Below are 17,116 nucleotides of genomic sequence, written 5' to 3' on the forward strand. Positions count from 1 at the left end.
GATACTCTGGAATTTCGGCCTGTAGCACGTCGCCCGATCGATTTCTCGCTGTAAACTTCGTAAGGACATTCGACAGTGGCACTGTGGGTGCTTAGATCGAGGGTTCGGAAAAGCTCCGGTAGCTGGACACTGGTCAGAAAAGCTAGCAGACGAGAGCAGAAGCAAGCTGTACCAGTTTGTTGTGGAGAAGGCGACATGTCTCGCTGAGGTGCTTGATGTCTGTGTGCGAACACGAATGCACTATATCTATGAGGAGTTCAGCTGGCAATTCCGAGAGATTCGCCATGACAGGGAAACTAGATCGTTGGAACTGCAAGGTAACGAGTGGTCGAGTGAATGGCAGACATTCTTAGGAAGCAAAGAATGCGGGGTGCGGCGTAAGCTTCAGTTTCCTGAAACCTGCAGCTGTGCGGCGAAGCTGAACAGTAATGTCACGTGCAGATGCATGTCAGCTCTGACTATCGACAACCCAAGATCTGCTTCCATCCCTCTTGTCGTCGTCGAGTGACGACAACTCACCTTTCTTACATCTCGTTTTCTCAATTTGCCCTAGAGCGCCCCTACCCCATACCCTGATTAAGCCTCCGGTCAGAGTGTTACCTAGGTAGCAGTTCCTGTCGTACATAAGGAGGAAGACTGATGAGGTTTCGTTGACGAAAGTAGGATCAAACGAGAATGATGGTTCCTTTCGCGCCTATCTACGTCCTCGAGGGTAGAAAACATACCGCAACAGTCATCAGGATCAACCATTTCAGCCTTCCGTCCATGTCGAGCAATCCGGCGGAGACAAACCGAGCCTTTGCGCGAGCGCGAAAGATGAGCTCACAGCTACTCGAGCAACATAAGATGCCCAAAAGTTAGCAGAAAGGACATTCTCTTCGAATTTGCGCACAGCGGCTGTCGTCATGGAGACAATACTAATCATGCCTCATAGAGAGGAATCTCCGGGTGTCGGCAAGTGGAGGCTATATCCATCTCACGGTATAGACACCCATTTGATTCACCATCGCATAACTCACAAAAAAGCAGTAGTCATGCGCTGAGCCAAGCCGGACATGTAGTGTTTGGTGTACGGAGGACCGCGGACTCATAGGAGACCGCGGGTCGCGGTGGACCCAAACGTTCGCTTCCCGCTTCCAGCTTCCAGGCCGTCTACCGAGGCAGGAACCAAGCACCGTCCTCCTGCGACATGCTTGCCAGACCCCTGGGTACCCACAGCTTCGATCGCATCGTGAATGCGCTTTTGTTTTTTACATGATAAATTGATGCGTTAGGAAGACTATCGGTGTTGCGAATCTTTGAGATACTTCCAACAATATGTGTCGCCGGCAGTTCTTCCCAGACCTCGACCATCCCGCAAACCATCAACTCCATCGCGACCATCAGCGCGCGCATCACCACTTCAGGATATGAGTTCACCCATCGCCCAAACATACCCTGCCGTTTACCCGCCTCTGCCTTCCCAAGCCTAAGCGCCACGCCTGGTAAGGCACTTGAGGTTTCCAAACGACCATGATGCAACTCGGCACTCTTCTCCCCACTTATCTTCAAACGGCATCCAACCGCCTCACCCATGCGCTTTTCCCATGCCTTCTCTTGGCAAACAAGGCTGTCAAACATCGTTTAGGCTACGTGCAACAATGCGACAGCTTGGCCGCCCTGGTCTTACAGCTCGGGTATCCACATGGCTGTGCGCCATAGGTTGGCCTGTGGCTGCCCTAAGATTCCTCAGGCCATTTTCAACGTTTGAGGTGTTATGGGCAGGAGGTGAGCTACGTAGGCAAGATTCATGGTGTGGATAGAGGAGACAAAGGGTTGATTCGGGCGTGTGGAGGATGTGATAGTGGAGGATACAAGCGTATATGAGCTAAAGTACTTGTAGGTGGGTTTTTGCTCAGTTGGTGTCTTTCTATCCTTCATTCTCTTCGCATCGCTCTTTTGACTACGCAAACCGTAGAACGGTCTTTACATAATCTCTACTTTCGATTCTTCAGTCCACCGTTGAACGGTAGTCTACTTCCTATTTCTATACCCTCGATACCTTTTTGTAACCCAAGCTATTCGCTATTGCACAATGAAGTCAACCATCTTCTCTGTCGCTTTGATCGCTACGGCGAGTGCGCTTCCTGGCCCGGCCTTCAGGACTGTCAACAGACTGCCTAGCATCAAATGTATATCATACACATATGTCTCCATATATTCTCTGCTAACCAAACACAAGCCAACCCACTTCGCCGCGCCAGCCAAATCATCCCCGTAATCGTCGGCGGTCCCCAGGATACTTTCATCCCCAACACCATCACCGCAGCAGTCGGCGACATTGTCCAATTCCAGTTCTCCAACGGCAACCACACCGTCACGCAATCAACCGCCGACACAGCATGCACTCCCATGGAAGGCGGCATCCACAGCGGTCACATCCCCTTCGAGGACGGCCAGACAGATGTCGGAACCTTCAACATGCCCATCACTAGTGCGGACCCCATGTTCCTGTACTGTGCTACCGGACCCCATTGCCAGGAGGGTCAGGTTATGATGGTCAACCCTGCCAGTACGCAACAGTTGGCCGACTATGTCAAGTTGAGCCAGCAGAGCGAATCGAGCACTGATGGAACCGACGTCGTCGGCGGAACTGCGGGCAAACTTGCTTTGGATGCTGCTGCGTAAGTCTTCCCAGCTTCTATGCTACTGCTTGTTTCCCCGGTCATACGAATACTAACTCTCTTAAAGCTTTGTACCTGCACCCCCAGAGGATCCCGCTGCGGCTCCTCCCGCCCCTCCCGCTGAGGCCCCGGCCGAGGAAGCCCCTGCAGAGGAGGCTCCCGCTGAAGCACCACCCGCTGAGGCACCTCCCGCTGAAGAAGCGCCCGCAACAACATCTGCCGCAGAAGCCCCAGCAGAGACGACAGCCGCTGCCGAAGCACCCGCCGAAGCACCCGCCGAAGCACCCGCCGAAGCACCCGCCGAAGCACCCGCCGAGGCACCCCCTGCTGAGATGCCTATGACTACCGCAGAAGCAGCTCCTGCTGAGACTCCCGCTGCTGCTGCTGCCATGGCTCATGCTTGAAGTGAACGAGGGGCTAGGGGATGAGGAAGTTTTCAATGTAGATTTTGCGAGAAACATATGAAGTATTCGAATGTGTACACCCAAGCCACGTAGCAGGGCTTTTCGATCATGATGCCGTTTATCTTCTTCGTTGGTGCAATGAGTTGATGTGTGTGAAGTCATATGTTGTATGTTAACGCCTTCGCTCAACCTGATTGCCAGCTATTAATTCGTACACTCTCCAAGAGGAGTTAATGACAAGTTGGGTGTCGGCGAGACCACGACGCAGCAAATGGGATTCATGCTCTGTATCATGTCATACAATTCCGTTCATTACCCCTCACACCATCTATGCTGCAATGCGATAATAATGCTAAGCTCACGTGCCAACGACCCCTCTCATCTGGTGCCATAGTGATACAGAAGATGCTAGCCCTCCTTCTCAGCCACCTTCTCCTTCTCCTCCTCGCCGTCCTCACTACCATCCGCAGTCTCGCCACTACTGCTACCTCCCTTCTTCCTCTCAGCAACATCCATTTCTCTGCCATCGATCACCGGCTCAGCCTTCGCCGCTCGCTCATCCTTACTCGGTCGCGGTCTCGCTGGCTTTCCAGCTTCTTCTGGGAACAGCTCAGCGAAGAGGTTGGGTTGGAAGCGGTTGATGCGCTTCCACGTCTCGTGCCAAAGTTCCTCTCGCTTGGGGTTTTCGTCGGGCGGTGCAAGGTATCCGCCATTGCTGAGTACCAAAAGCATGTTTTTGAGGTTCTCGGCAACGGCTTCGTCCATGTCGCCTTGTCCGCTATTGCCCAAGCGATCCATGAGGCCAACTATTGTGATCCATAAGTCTTCGAAAGACAGGGTCTTTTCTCCTTCTTCATTCTCTTCGCCTGAGAGGCCGTCAAGCAGCACTAGGTAGTGCAGGAAGACCTTGCTCAGAAGTGTGGCGGCCCTGATCCTAGTCTCGCTCATGCCCAATGGATCAGATTGGTAGACTTCTGGTTTGAGCAGCTGGGTGATGAGGGGTATGAGGACTTCGCTGAAGATCGCGGTCCATTCTCGGTGCTCGGGGGAGGCGAGGTCGTTGGAAAGAAGGGTTCGTTGGAGTGAAGAGAAGGCTTGCTGACGCAGAGAGCGGCAAGGGTTGAGACATTGATGCGCGAGAGTTTTGAGGATTGGAGACCAGTATGCGGTCCATGCTGAAAATGTGTTAGTGCCTCGATGTTTAGTGAGGAGAGAAGTGTTCCTACCTTCAGTGGTCTCAAGGTGAGACTGCTCGATAAAGTTTGGCACCCTGCTGGAAAGTTGGAAGACGATGCTCATAGCAGTGCTGCCGCGTACGACAACTTCGTTGCTCTCAAGCTTCTTAGGCTTCTGGCCCTTGTTGCGTCGTGCAGCCTGATCATGCAACTGCTCTTCTCGAGCTCCAACTTGAGCTGCAGTTGCGAACTCATTGAGAAGCGCAATCGCAGCCTCGTAGTTATCAGCAGTAATGCCAGGTTGAGGCGAAGTGGTAAGGTCTTCGACGAGCTGGAATACATCCCCAGCAGCATCGGGCACTCCTGAAAGTCTGCTCAGAATGGTCCAGAAGTCTGGTGATCCTGCAAGTTCGCTGCGAAGAGCGTTCGGACCCTTGCAGCAGTCTGTCAGACCCTTCAGAATCGGTTGTGCGCACTCGTGTAGCAGAGCATCATTGAAGCTGGAGAACGTGTGCATAAGGACTGGCGCACGGATGAAGTCATAGTCCTGGATCAATTAGTACTGTATTTTCTTGAGAGTGCATCGAGACTTACATTGCTGGCTTTGAGCAGACTCAGAAGATAGTATACCGATCGTGCAATGACCACGTAGTGATGCTTGGGAGCGTCTCGGATGACAGACGCCAAAGCATCCGTTACATCCTTTGCAAGCTCCTTGACCGTCTCTTCATCCCTCAGCGCTAGTACAGTCGCCAGCTCAAGGACGAAAACGAGACTTGGGTCATACAGCGGACCTTTACCCTTCTGTCTAGGGCCGGTCGTTCGCGGACTTGCGCCAGGTATCTCAGGCTTCACAACGATGACTCTGGGTGAACCATCTTCAGGTAGATGCTCAAGTAGAGATGACAGAAGTGACCGCAGAGACTCCACTGGCAGCTGGCTGATGTTCGCAAGGATATCTTCGAAGTGACATTCCTTGACAGTATCCACAGTACAAAGTGTGTACTCAATCTCTTGGTCTGATGGCTCTGGAGGCTCGTCATTGGCAAAGCTCGACACATATGATGTCAGGGCCGAGAAGATGCCAGTGTCTGCTGGACGCTCTGCACGGTCGATGACTTGTGCTGGGTTCTGAAGTGGTATGGGTGCTAGAGCGAGCGTCTTCTGGAAAGAAAGGAAGTAGGGTGGTATCAGCGAGTTGACGAACAAGTTCACCATGATGCGAATAAGCTACTATTGTTAGCACCGTACAGAAGAACAACAAGATCGAAGACCTTACATGTTGCCACCCATCTCTTATCGATGCTTCGTTACCCTTGATGACCTGGAACAAGACTACGGTCGCTAGCTGCGCCCTACCGTCACGACCGAATCGCACAGCAGTCTCGCTGACCATAACACTCTTCTTGTCGGCTTGCACCTCGGTGTTGAGCGATGTGCTTGGTGGCACATCAGGCGCCAATGTGCTGATGTACGACAAGCACGAGATGATACGGTCGAGAGCATCAGTAAGGCCGTACTTGGCAGCGATTTGAGCGCATTGGTCAAAGCCCTGCACAACGCGGGAAAAGACCGCATCGTCAGTAGCAGACATGAACACGTAGGAAAGGGTTGCTATGATTGGCTTCCATGTGGCAGCGAACATGTCCGCATCGAAGATATTGGTGTCGCAGATGACGATGTCGGACGTTGACTGACACTTGACTAGCAGCTCTTTCCACGCGTGGTCGTATGCGTTTCGATCGCTGTGCTCCTCGGGTAAAATAATCTCGCGATTCTTGATAGAATCATAGATTCCTTGCAAGAACTCAGGTTCAAAGTCCTTGCCATTGTTAACACCTCGAACGTTCTTGGTGAAATCTTCCAACTGCATTCGTTTCGTCTTCAAGTTGGGGTTGTGTTGATCGGTGTTCAGCATAATGACAGCGTATGTGAGGATATAAATGGCATCGCCGTTGGCAATCCCCTCAGGCTTGACCATGTTGAAGTACGTCTCAGAGAATTCTGTCAGAATTCGCTCGATCAGGGCCGATTCACCAGGGAGACGGAAGGCGTGCAGGAGCTGTCGAAGCGCTTCATCTATCCGCTGTCCTTTGAAGTCGAACAAGTTGATGAACTCGCTCAAGAGCGCCTCGTTTCCCCTCTTCGAGATGAACTCGCCCAATACTTTCTTATCGACTCTCGTAGTACCTTTGACGAACTCGGCGATGCATTTAGGATCATCTGGGTCTCGGATGATTCCCTGTTGTGCCAGGTAGGCGATACCAGCCTTGGGCTTTTCGTTGAATTTAGTGGCACCACGGATGATGACCGCCTTGCGCGCCCGCTGTTCGCGGAATGACTCAACGCTTGGATAACCTTCAGTCACAGGCTCGTCGTCGAGGCGATCTGCCATAGATTGCACGAAGCCAAGCAGTGCGTCCAAACACAGTGGAGGTACATTGACAGTACTCCATGTTGCAGAGTCTGGGAACGCGTTTCTGGAGAGAAGTCCAACAATGTCCATGCAGACATCTCCACGGTCAATCTCACAGTCGTAGTTGACAAAAAGTTCTGCCATGTAGGAAGGTATCCGAACCAAGCCACCCAAGTTCTCCACCATGGCCTCTCGAGCATCCGGCTTTCGGGCGCCTCCTTCCAGCCCCAGCTTTTGCCGATCCTTGACAGGCACTGGAGTTGAACGACCGCTTGAGTTGCTCTTTTGTTGCGGCGGCTGCTTGATTAGACTGGGCGCACATGGAACTCCTTCGTATAATGAAGGTTCGATACCCGGCTCAATGGGTATCTCAACCCGCGGGAAAAGGCATGCGACCAGATACGAGAGGTAGAGCTCTTGTTGCAGCTTGAGCACATTCCTGCATGTCGCCAGCAACGTACCAGCAACTCGCAATGACTCGTTCAATATGGCCATGTTGTCTGATCTGACGAGCTGGAAGATGTGCCTGCACAGGGTGTCCTTGGCCAGATTGGCCAGACTGGGATGGCTCGCTATCGACGGCCCGGCGACTTCGAGGGCAACGTCGACGATGCGCAAGGCCATAACGCGCATGGTGTCGGTGTGTTGGCGGTCGTGAGGGTCTAGCAGATCGACCAATACTCTGAACAGCTCTCTTATGGACGGCAATGAGTACGGCTTGATCTCGAGAGGGGCTTGTGGCTGCCCATCCGCCGCGGTTGCTGGTAGATCTAGAGTACTACTCGCAGGGTTCGCGGTACTGTCGTTGTCTTCATGTCCCTTCTCAGGATCGATTGGCTGCTGCAGCGCCTCGACCTTGTGCTGTGCAGAGTCTCCCTCGCCGTTTGCGGTTGGGTCCATTCTCAGACCATCTTGCTCGTCCTTTCCTTCCAACTCTTCATCCATGGCGTCCAGCTCCTCTGGCGATTCAATCTCCAGCGTCTTCAGCCTGCGGAATATGACCTGACACATGGAAACCATGGCAATCTCTGCCGAGCGTCGGAGCAGCTCTGACAGTCTCGCCTGGCAGCACATGCTCAAGCCTGTCTCCATCATCTCGCATACGCTCTCGTCGCCCAGTACCTCTCCTCCGCGACCTGAGATCATGACTTCCATAAGCCTGAGGATACGAAGGAGAACGATCTCGTCGGCAGCCGAGTCGCTGGCTTCGAATCGGCAGTGTGTAATGGCGGAGGAGAGCTGCTGCATAGCTTCTGGTAGACGTGGAGAGTCATGGCCAATGATGCCGTACGACAGGAATTTGGTTATAGCGATGAGGGCGAGCGAGGTGATGGGCGCGGAGGTGGAAGAGGAGCGGATGACTTGTAGGAAGGGGTGGAGCATGGAGGGGGTATCGAAGGTCCGGATGTCTGGTGCAGCGTTAGCATCGCCCATGTATCGTCCCAACTGCAGCATTCACCTTTGCAGCCCTTCAGGTCGTTCCTCAGGCGCGCAAAGGCAGACATGAGGGGGTTATCCTGCATGCTCTTGCCCTTCTTCCCCCGCAGGCCCCATCTGCTCGGTACAGCCTCCTCTTGCTCTCCCGCGCTTATGATGCCCTGTCCCGTGCGGTCGCGTCGTTGCACAGCCGGTGTCTTGTTGGAAGAGCTGCCCAGTATGGCCGCGACTGAGGAATGTGCCCAGCGGGCATGCTTTCGCATCGCCGACGTAACGGTAATGCATTCTGTCACCACCAGAGCTACTGGGTTGACTGCGACGGTGATAGGTCGGGGGTCCAGGTCGACGATTGTTTCCTGGAGTGTTGACGCGACATGATCGTCGCCGTCGGTGCTCGACATGGCGCGGGAAGGTTGTGGTGTACGTGTGTATGCGACAAAAGTGTGGTGCGCGGCGTCGTGTCTTTATGGCGGAGGGCTCATGGACAGCTGTATGTCTGGTTCAGTCGACTTGAAAGATGACACGCATCCTCCCAATTACTGCTGCCTGATGATCAACCGAATAGTGAGGTATTTGGGGCGTGAAAATGATCTTTGCCCTCGACAATCTGTCCTCAAGTCGTACGCAATCGATTCCAGGCGTCGAGTTGCACCGTCCGAACATTTGGCGGCTTAGCTCTAGCGGAGTTTCGGAGGTGCTGAGGCCAGGGGTCCGACCAGCGTCAGATGCCAGCCATGACGAAACACAGAAGCATGGCGAGTTGCGCTAATCTTTCCCGCTTGCATTTCATAATGTTTCTTGATATTGTTACAAACAAACGTAGTGCTCATCTACTGCTGAACCTACAACGCCCGTGATGCAAAAGCTGCTGTCTAATGTATACATTCCTCCGCATCGTCTCCAAACACCCTCCGAGAGGAAATGCCACCATCCAAGGCCGATTCCGCCAAATGCTGTTGCCTTGGAAGTCTGTAGGCTACAATGAAAGCATGCAGTATATCGAAAGAAACAAAGTCAGATCTGCGCCCAATCTGCCTAAATCGTTACTGTCGTCGCTGCGGTGGTTCGACCCACTATGGTCCAATATTGCGAACATGGATGCAGACCGAGGTCCCGTACCCTTGAGATTATGCGGGTGCTGTAACGACTACGACTGCTCGCCCTCCTTCTTTTCGACTGGCTTGTCCTCTTTGGTGTCTGCCTGGTTCGACTCCTGTTTCGCTGCTGCTTCTTGTTGCCTGGCCTTCTCGGCTGCCGCCTTCTCCTCATTCTTTGCTTGCTGGACCATGTCTTGAACCGCCGCCTTCTCCTTCTCCCAGTCGCTCTTCTTCTCGTCAAAGTTCTCCTTAATCTTGTTCTCCTTTGCCTTCTTGGCCTCTTCTTCGGCCTCCTTTGCCTTGCGTTCCTTCTCCATCTCTTCCATGTGTCGGATATCGTCAACACTGGGTTCGTAAAGATGCCAAATTGTGTAGTGGGGAAGACCGACAACGGAGAATTTCATGCGCTTTGCCATCTGCTATGTGTTAGCGCTGTTGTTAGAGGTATAATGACATAGCTCACCTTGCCGAATCCCTCTGTCTCAGCGTGCTTCTCGAAACTGAACGCAGGGAAGTGGACACCGGAACGGAAGACTTTGGCTTTCGCAAGGATACTGACACCACCAACACCGTCGATCTCCATTTCCATGTCTGGGTCGCCATAGGGGTCGCGAAGGTAGGCCAAATGCGGGCGCCAAGTAGCGTACTCTGCGTATCCCTCTACAATGACTGCATCCTCGTCGAGGGTGTCGGCGAGAGCGAGAGCCGTCTCGGATTCTTGCCAGGAGTTCAAATCGTATGGTTGTTCTCCGCCGAGCCAGTCCGGAAGCGGTCGCCAGACGTCTACGTAGGATGTTAGCATACAAATTTGTACTATGCGTGGCCGTACGTACTCGGTACAATGACATCCTTGTTGTGTCGCATCAGATCTTCCAAGATTGTGAAGGGAGCAGTCTCGACATCGACATCTCTCCAGTAGACCCAGCTGTGCGTTGGTCGCAGAGCAGCGCTTAGCAGCCAGTTTCGCGCTTGCGCCATTGACTTTCGGCGCCCAGCCTGTGCCGCGAAACCGTGACGACTCTCAACGTCTTGGTTGACCTTTTGCCCGAAATCCTTCTCCATGATGGAGATTTCGCCAAATTGCTGCTTGGGATCGGGATTGGCCTGTAGCTCCTCCAACTTCTCCGTCAAGAGTGAGATGGTGTTATCCTTGGAATCTCCGACGAGGAAAGCCAGGTCGATAAGGTTGTGCGGGTAGGTGAGGTTCTTCAGATGGCCAAAGAACATGGGCAGATGCGGAGCCGCGTCTCGCAACGGAGCGCATAGCAGGATGCGCTCTTCCCGCTCCCATCCCCTTGCCGTGCCTTGGACATTGTTCAGGTCGTAGTATCGCACCGTCTCGAGTTGCGCGTCATCGCTCGTGGTGAGTAAGCTGAGGGGCCCGGAGCCCAGGTTCGGTCGCAAGTCGGGGAAGAAGAAGAATAGGGCAGTAAAGAACAGGGAGCCTACGATCAGCAAGCGCTGGATCAGTGTTCTCCGCCGCCGGAGCGCAGGCTGTGACCGTGGCTGGAATCTGAAGGTGCACCGAGTGTTAGAACCATGTTCATTTGGGGGTTGAGCGTAAAGGAGGCGCGGCGCAGGGTGCCGGCGGGTGTTGGACGTACTTGTGAGGTTGGATTGAAAAGGTGCCCCCTCCTTGTGAGGGATATGCCCCATTGGAAAAGGCATGGCGGTGCATCTTCCCTTTCGTAGAGGAATGTAATGGCAACATCCAGAGAGATGGGCGCCAGATGTCGAATGCTCCCTTGGAGAACCCCGGTCACCGAAGACCCGCCAGATCACCAAGTTGCTGATCGAAGCACCGCCTTGCACTCCTTGTTGATCTCCACCAGGGGAATTGCCGCTGCTCAGTGTATTCGCGTGATTGCACACTTCGATAGCCGTCTTCAGATTGGTGTTGTCGTGCGCTTGGGGTGTTGCGCGTCTTTGATAACCTCCGTTGTAGGGCCAAGGATTTGTTCGCTAAGGCCACGGTGACGTCCAGATAGGTTGCTGATAACTCGCGCGCGTCTCAGCGGATGTTGCCGAATCAATCGACTCGACGCGCAGGGCTGACGAAATGCACGGTGGTGGTCGTTCGAGTGCTGCCACTTTGTCAGATCCCCGAGGTGAGAGGCTAAGCCAAGCCACCTAGCATGGCCGTTTCAGACTTGTAGAGCAATGATGTGCAGGAGTGGCTGTCCACGTCCAAGCAGCGAATAGTAACGGTACACGAGCGAGGGTGAGTTTAGACCCTCGTATTCTCGACATTGCGTCGTATGTCTCACAGGGGTCACGCAGTGGTGAAAGGGAAGCAGCACATTGCCACAACCACAACTCATCACTTGTACGAAGAATCACGAGCAAATATCAAGAAACAGGAACCATAAGAATTATGAGTTGAATGAATGCATTCGAAGTACGAGTATCTACTATAGCCCACAATCCCGGCTTCCACTGTATCATTCTATGATTTCTTTCAACAATCTGAGCGTCGTTAGCGATGCTCGAACAGCGATCTCGTAATAGTATCGACGTGTGTTGTGTGCTCAGAAAGCCGTGTTAAATCATCCCCCATCGCCTGGCCTCGGGTCGCGGCAGCCCAAGACGGATTGCCGCGACTTTTGGCTCAAAGACCACAATAACGCGGCGTTGGACGAACCAACAGTGCAACTCCACAACCCGTCATCCCAGCCGAGACTGGTAGGGTGCGGGAGGGTGACCCGGCGACAGATGTCGTTGAATGGATAGACTAGTTTTCCTCCTTGAACGGAACGGGAGAGGGATCGGGGTGCTTACCATGGACAGTAGGCTTGTGGTGGTAAGAGCTAGAGTACGTGTCTGGTTACAATGTCAGCGAGATCCTTCAATTAGTGAAGTAATGAGCTGGAAGTGTAAAGTGATATCAGACAAAGGTAAGCGGTATAAATTTTCTTCAAAGAGATTCAGTAGCAGAACTGAAATAATACGATCATCATATAAAGCGAAGTGAGAAGGAATGATGAAGACTTACCACTAACCAGTATGTACTGGGGAGTGCTGTAGGTTAGCAGTAGACGTGCTGGCGCATCAATTGAATGCCCAAGAACATGGACTTGTGTCGCAGCCGTGGAGCTATGACTGCATGCTTGCGATTCGCGTCGTCGCGCGCTCTGGTACAACGCTGGCCTGTATCTGAGCTGAGTTAGCTAGAGTCGCAAAGTCTGATGCGAAAGCGGAAGCTCCAAAGTTGGAATCAGAGGGTGGTGCATGTTCAAAGCTCATCTAAGATCGCAAGAACTATTTCAAGGTATCAATCATGAAATGGGGGAGGATAGAGGGGTGTGCGTGAACGTACCGTGAGCGCGGATGTGAAGTAAGGAAAGAAAGTTGAACCGGACGCGCAAGAAAATTGAACTTGAGGGTCCCGAAATCTTGGCAGATCTGCGCTTAGTCATCCACTTTTCTGAACACCATGAAATCATCTGCAAGTACCAACGCTGCAGCACAACATAACCACAGAAACGATGAACACGGACAGGAGAAGAAATAATGCGCCTAGCGGTGGCACCAGTGCGCCAGTGTTTGCGCGTACAATCAGAGAACCGCAGTACCTGGAAAAGTTGAGGCCGACAAGGTCAAGAGGCGCGAATGAGCTTCGCAGGATCTGTAAGTGCCCGAATGACCCCATGCGACTTCCTACGCGCGGATGTGGAGCTCACCTGGATCGATGTGGGTTCCAGTAGCTGTCAGCGAGCTGCATGTCGTCTGCAATGCGTACCCTACACATGTTCTGCTTCTAACACGTCCACAGTCCTCCAAACATCCATCATACCCTCAGCGTCGGGCTCCGCGTACCTCGAAATACCCTCCTCCTCCCCCGCGATCAAGTCGACCCTCATTCCGCCGACTTCATCTCTCAAGATCACGGCTTCTATACAAGGTCCCAAGCCTCTTCCCCGTAGCGCGCCCTTCAGTCCTTCGCTCCTCCTTACAACCACGGTTAAGTTTGCGCCGTTCGCAACACGACAACGGCGAGGCTACATACGCGATTCAGCAGAGCGCGACCTTGGAGTTCATCTAGAGACTGCGCTACGAGGTGTCATCATCGGAGAGAGATGGCCCAAGAGTGGGGTCGAAGTTGTAGTCACCATACTGGAAGGAGATGAAGATGGCTGGTGGGGAGACTCTGCTAGTGGGGGCAGCGCAGCCGGGAGTGGATGGGGTCTCTTGAACGTGCTAGCAGGCTGCATCACGGTCGCCAGCGCTGCCATAACGGACGCCGGGATAGACTGCGTCGATGTGGTGTGTGGAGGTGTCGCCGCAATCACACGAAACCCCGAGTCAAGACAAGAGCAGGAGCTGGCTAGGATACTTGATCCCTGTCCAGCAGAACATAAGGAGGTTGTTGCTGCCTGTGTAGTCGGATACCTGGCTTCAAGAGACGAGATCACAGAGATATGGATGAAGGGGGACGTCGGCTCAGATCCAGATGCTTTGATCGAGGGAGCCACGCATGCCGCGGTCGGCAGTCTCGCGGTGGTCAAAGAGGTCCTGCTCGAAGCGCTACAAGCCAAGTTTCGGGGTCAGATCGAGGCGAGCGAGAGCGGTATGAAAAGGAAGGCACAAGACGTGGACATGACAGGATGAGGCAGCGTGCCATAAAGCTTGTTACACTGTTTTCAGTTCGCAGCTTTGCACACACCAGGTAGCCAAACTTCAGGCTGGCGCCTCAACCGCCGACGCAAGATCGTTGCCGATAACGTCGACCCTCGCCTGGTGGGTAAGCGTCGGAACGATCTACAAATTGTGGCCTTGTTCGTATGGCGTTCTCAAAATGCATAGCTTCGGCGTTCAAAACCGCCTGAGTAGGATAAGCTTATGCGTGTGGACCTCAAGGCCTAAACTTCACGGCTAAGAGGGCCCACTTGTATCCACCTGGAGTAGACGTTGAGCCCAAGTGCAGAAACTACCTTAGCCGACGACATGTATAGAATACGATTCTGTCCGCCTGTTTCCGCGGTCGAGCTGGCGCTATCAGTGAAGACGGACGCGATGATACATTGACCTCAACCACAAACAATCTAGCCTGGCAGCGATCTGACAGCAGAGACATGTCCTCAAGTCTCAGGCGCGCCATATCTCCCGCATGTGCAGTAAACATTGCCAAGGTGCATGTCGGAGCTTTGACCGCGATGATTGGTGCGCAATTGCAGGAAGTGGCTGGGGTGCAGCAATCCTTGCCACTTGTTTTGACAATGGCGTCACGATCCTACACCTCCAGCCTCCGACACGGCTCACAGATTGGACATATTCCTGATACTTTGGGAACAAGCTTGGAACGGCAAAGAACAAGCGTGTCGGTAAAGCCAGGACGAGTTCACGGCCCACCCGGAGTACGCTAGAGTCGACACTTTCAGAGCTTTCCGGGCGGGTCGCATTGGCAATGGCAGCGGCGTGGGTCCAGAGGTCATCCCGCTCCTGCTATCTAGAAGTCATCCTTGCCGAGATGGGATGAGGCAGTAAGCACAGCTTCCCAAAGCGCTGTCTTGGGGAGCCACTGCCTGCTTGCGGCTGCCGAGGAGCAGACACATATCTGTGTTCGCTGTGCCACTGTCTCTCTTATCCTCTTTCCCCAGCCAATTTTGTCACTTTTGGTTTTTATCATTCCCAGCGGGCGACATATGCACGCCGTTCGTTTTTCTCGCTCGAATCACAGCACAGTAGCCGGCAAGCAATTCCGTCTTAGCTGCTCCTCCGCGGCCAAGATCCACTGCAACTAGTCTTGGTGCATAACATTGCGATACCAACCTAAGCGGCAATCTGAAGGATTATAAGGCGAGACAGTCGTCGCTGCAACCGCCCAAGGATCTCTACGTCTTTCGCTCTACGGCCGTTGTTGTGAAATTGTCCTTCGCTACCATGCCTTCTGTACGTTCCATGCCCACAGCATCCAACCCATGTTCCTTGCATCGTGAGCCGCGCTAACGTTCCTCTTAGTTCAGTCGCGTAGCCGCGCTGCTCCCCGCGCTCTTCTCATCCATCGCCTATGCCGTCCAGCCAGTCGAAATCCGTGGCCAGGACTTCATCAACACCGGCACGGACAAGCGGGTGATGATCATTGGTGTCGATTACCAACCCGGAGGCCAGGGAGCATACAATCCCACCAACAGCGAAGATCCCCTCACAGATGGCGACAAGTGTCTGCGAGATGCAACCCTCATGCAAAAGCTGGGTGTGAACACGATTCGTGTCTACAATCTCGACCCTACGCTTGACCACTCCAAGTGTGCCTCCATCTTCAACGCGGCCGGCATCTACATGATCCTTGATGTCAATTCGCCCTTACCCGGAGAGAGCATCAACCGCGCGGAACCATGGACATCCTACAACAGCGATTACCTTACTCGCGCGTTTGGCATCATTGAGAACTTCAAGGGTTTCCCCAACACCATGGCTTTCTTCTCTGCGAACGAGGTCATGAATGATCTGAGCACTGCCGAGTTCAACCCCCAGTACATCCGGGTACGTTCGATTGTCCTAGCCAATGATTCACGATAAGATAAACTGACAAGCACACAGGCTGTTCAGCGTGACATGAAGAACTACATCAAGAACCATTCCGACCGCACCATCCCAGTCGGCTATTCTGCTGCAGATGTCCGCGAGATCTTGCATGATACCTGGGCTTACATGCAGTGTATCCACGACCAGGACGAGTCATCCTCCGACTTCTTTGGTCTCAACTCCTACAGCTGGTGCAATGGCGACAACTACCAGACTTCTACATACGATGGCCTGGCCACTATGTTCGCCGACTCTGCTGTCCCTGTCTTTTTCAGCGAGTACGGCTGCAACCGTGTCATGCCTCGTGACTTCGACGAAGTCCAGGCCCTTTACGGCGACCAGATGAGGGCGCTCTCTGGTGGTCTCGTCTATGAGTACTCCCATGAGGAAGCAAACTACGGCTTAGTCGAGATTGACCAAGACGGCTCTGTCGCACTCATGAAGGACTACGACAACCTCCAGAGCCAATTCAACAAGCTCGATCTTAGCGCCCTTGAGGCGACCAACCCCCAGTCCACCGAGCTCAAAGCCCCCGAATGCGACGGCAGCCTCATAACCGCGGAGCAATTTAGCAAAAACTTCACGATTCCAGCTGTCTGCCCTGGATGCCAGGATCTCATCGACAACGGTATCGAGAACCCAACAAATGGCGCGCTGGTGGATATCGGTGACACCAACGTCAAACAGAAGGTCACTGGTAGCAACGGCCAGCAAATCAACGACTTGTCGCTCAATGTTGTGTCCAACGATGGGTCTAACACTCCCGGCGGCGAAAACACGAGCCCTAGTGGCACCGACTCGGGCAACGGTGACGAGCCCAGTCAGACGGGAGACGCGGCGCAGCCTTCGGAGACTGAAGGAGCAGCTTCGCACGTCTCCTTCAACTTCGGACTAGCTATGATGGGCGTGTTCGTATATATGCTCACTTTGTAGTTCTATTGTCCGCGTTTTACAGAGCGACCAAGCTTTTGGTTCAGCCTACTATGCATAATAGTTGCGACATTCTGGAGGACGAGGAGAGATGAATTGGACATGCGTACGAACTAATGAAGTCAAATCGGAAGACGAACTAATGGCGTTGCTATTCTTGTACATAGTTGGGACGTGTATACCCTTATCGTTTTGAGACGCAACTGTTTCCGGCGTCTACACGCAATATTACTTCCTTACACACGAGAGTGTTTCTCCCCGCCTTCACTTTGATATGCTTTGTTTGAGTATGTAGGCTGACTTTGTCTTGCTGCATGATTCACGGCTAGTAAAACCCAGACTATGTATGGGTTACTTCAAAGCTTGGTAAGCCCACGTATAGACCAAATTTGGTCGCTCGATTAGCCCTTGTGACAGCAATGATCATGGTCAGGACTGTTGATTTCATGTGTTTATTAATCAATGGTAC

General features: G+C 53.2%; 5 protein-coding genes across 5 annotated transcripts; 3 read left to right on the plus strand and 2 right to left on the minus strand.

Moving 5' to 3' along the window:
* Positions 1–2,074: 2,074 nt before the first annotated feature.
* On the plus strand, positions 2,075–3,067 carry J4E85_002240 (uncharacterized protein; the record flags this gene model as incomplete). The annotated part of the gene is made up of 3 exons (XM_051466520.1): positions 2,075–2,171; positions 2,222–2,663; positions 2,731–3,067. The coding sequence occupies 3 exons, from the start codon at positions 2,075–2,077 to the stop codon at positions 3,065–3,067; spliced, it is 876 nt and encodes a 291-aa protein (XP_051329375.1).
* Positions 3,068–3,475: 408 nt separating this feature from the next.
* On the minus strand, positions 3,476–8,496 carry J4E85_002241 (uncharacterized protein; the record flags this gene model as incomplete). The annotated part of the gene is made up of 5 exons (XM_051466521.1): positions 3,476–4,242; positions 4,294–4,789; positions 4,837–5,472; positions 5,522–8,067; positions 8,118–8,496. 5 exons carry the CDS (start codon positions 8,494–8,496, stop codon positions 3,476–3,478), a joined length of 4,824 nt encoding a protein of 1,607 aa, XP_051329376.1.
* Positions 8,497–9,242: 746 nt separating this feature from the next.
* On the minus strand, positions 9,243–10,870 carry ANP1 (Mannan polymerase II complex anp1 subunit; the record flags this gene model as incomplete). The annotated part of the gene is made up of 4 exons (XM_051466522.1): positions 9,243–9,608; positions 9,656–9,975; positions 10,026–10,705; positions 10,797–10,870. The coding sequence occupies 4 exons, from the start codon at positions 10,868–10,870 to the stop codon at positions 9,243–9,245; spliced, it is 1,440 nt and encodes a 479-aa protein (XP_051329377.1).
* A 1,807-nt stretch (positions 10,871–12,677) lies between these two features.
* J4E85_002243 (uncharacterized protein) lies at positions 12,678–13,800 on the plus strand (the record flags this gene model as incomplete). Its single annotated transcript, XM_051466523.1, has 2 exons — positions 12,678–12,819; positions 12,965–13,800. 2 exons carry the CDS (start codon positions 12,678–12,680, stop codon positions 13,798–13,800), a joined length of 978 nt encoding a protein of 325 aa, XP_051329378.1.
* A 1,272-nt stretch (positions 13,801–15,072) lies between these two features.
* J4E85_002244 (uncharacterized protein) lies at positions 15,073–16,650 on the plus strand (the record flags this gene model as incomplete). Its single annotated transcript, XM_051466524.1, has 3 exons — positions 15,073–15,081; positions 15,151–15,675; positions 15,733–16,650. 3 exons carry the CDS (start codon positions 15,073–15,075, stop codon positions 16,648–16,650), a joined length of 1,452 nt encoding a protein of 483 aa, XP_051329379.1.
* Between the last annotated feature and the right edge of the window lie 466 nt (positions 16,651–17,116).

The sequence above is a fragment of the Alternaria conjuncta genome (assembly GCF_024043145.1).
Source record: "Alternaria conjuncta strain BMP 0040 chromosome Unknown scaffold_3, whole genome shotgun sequence".
NCBI lineage: Eukaryota > Fungi > Ascomycota > Dothideomycetes > Pleosporales > Pleosporaceae > Alternaria > Alternaria conjuncta.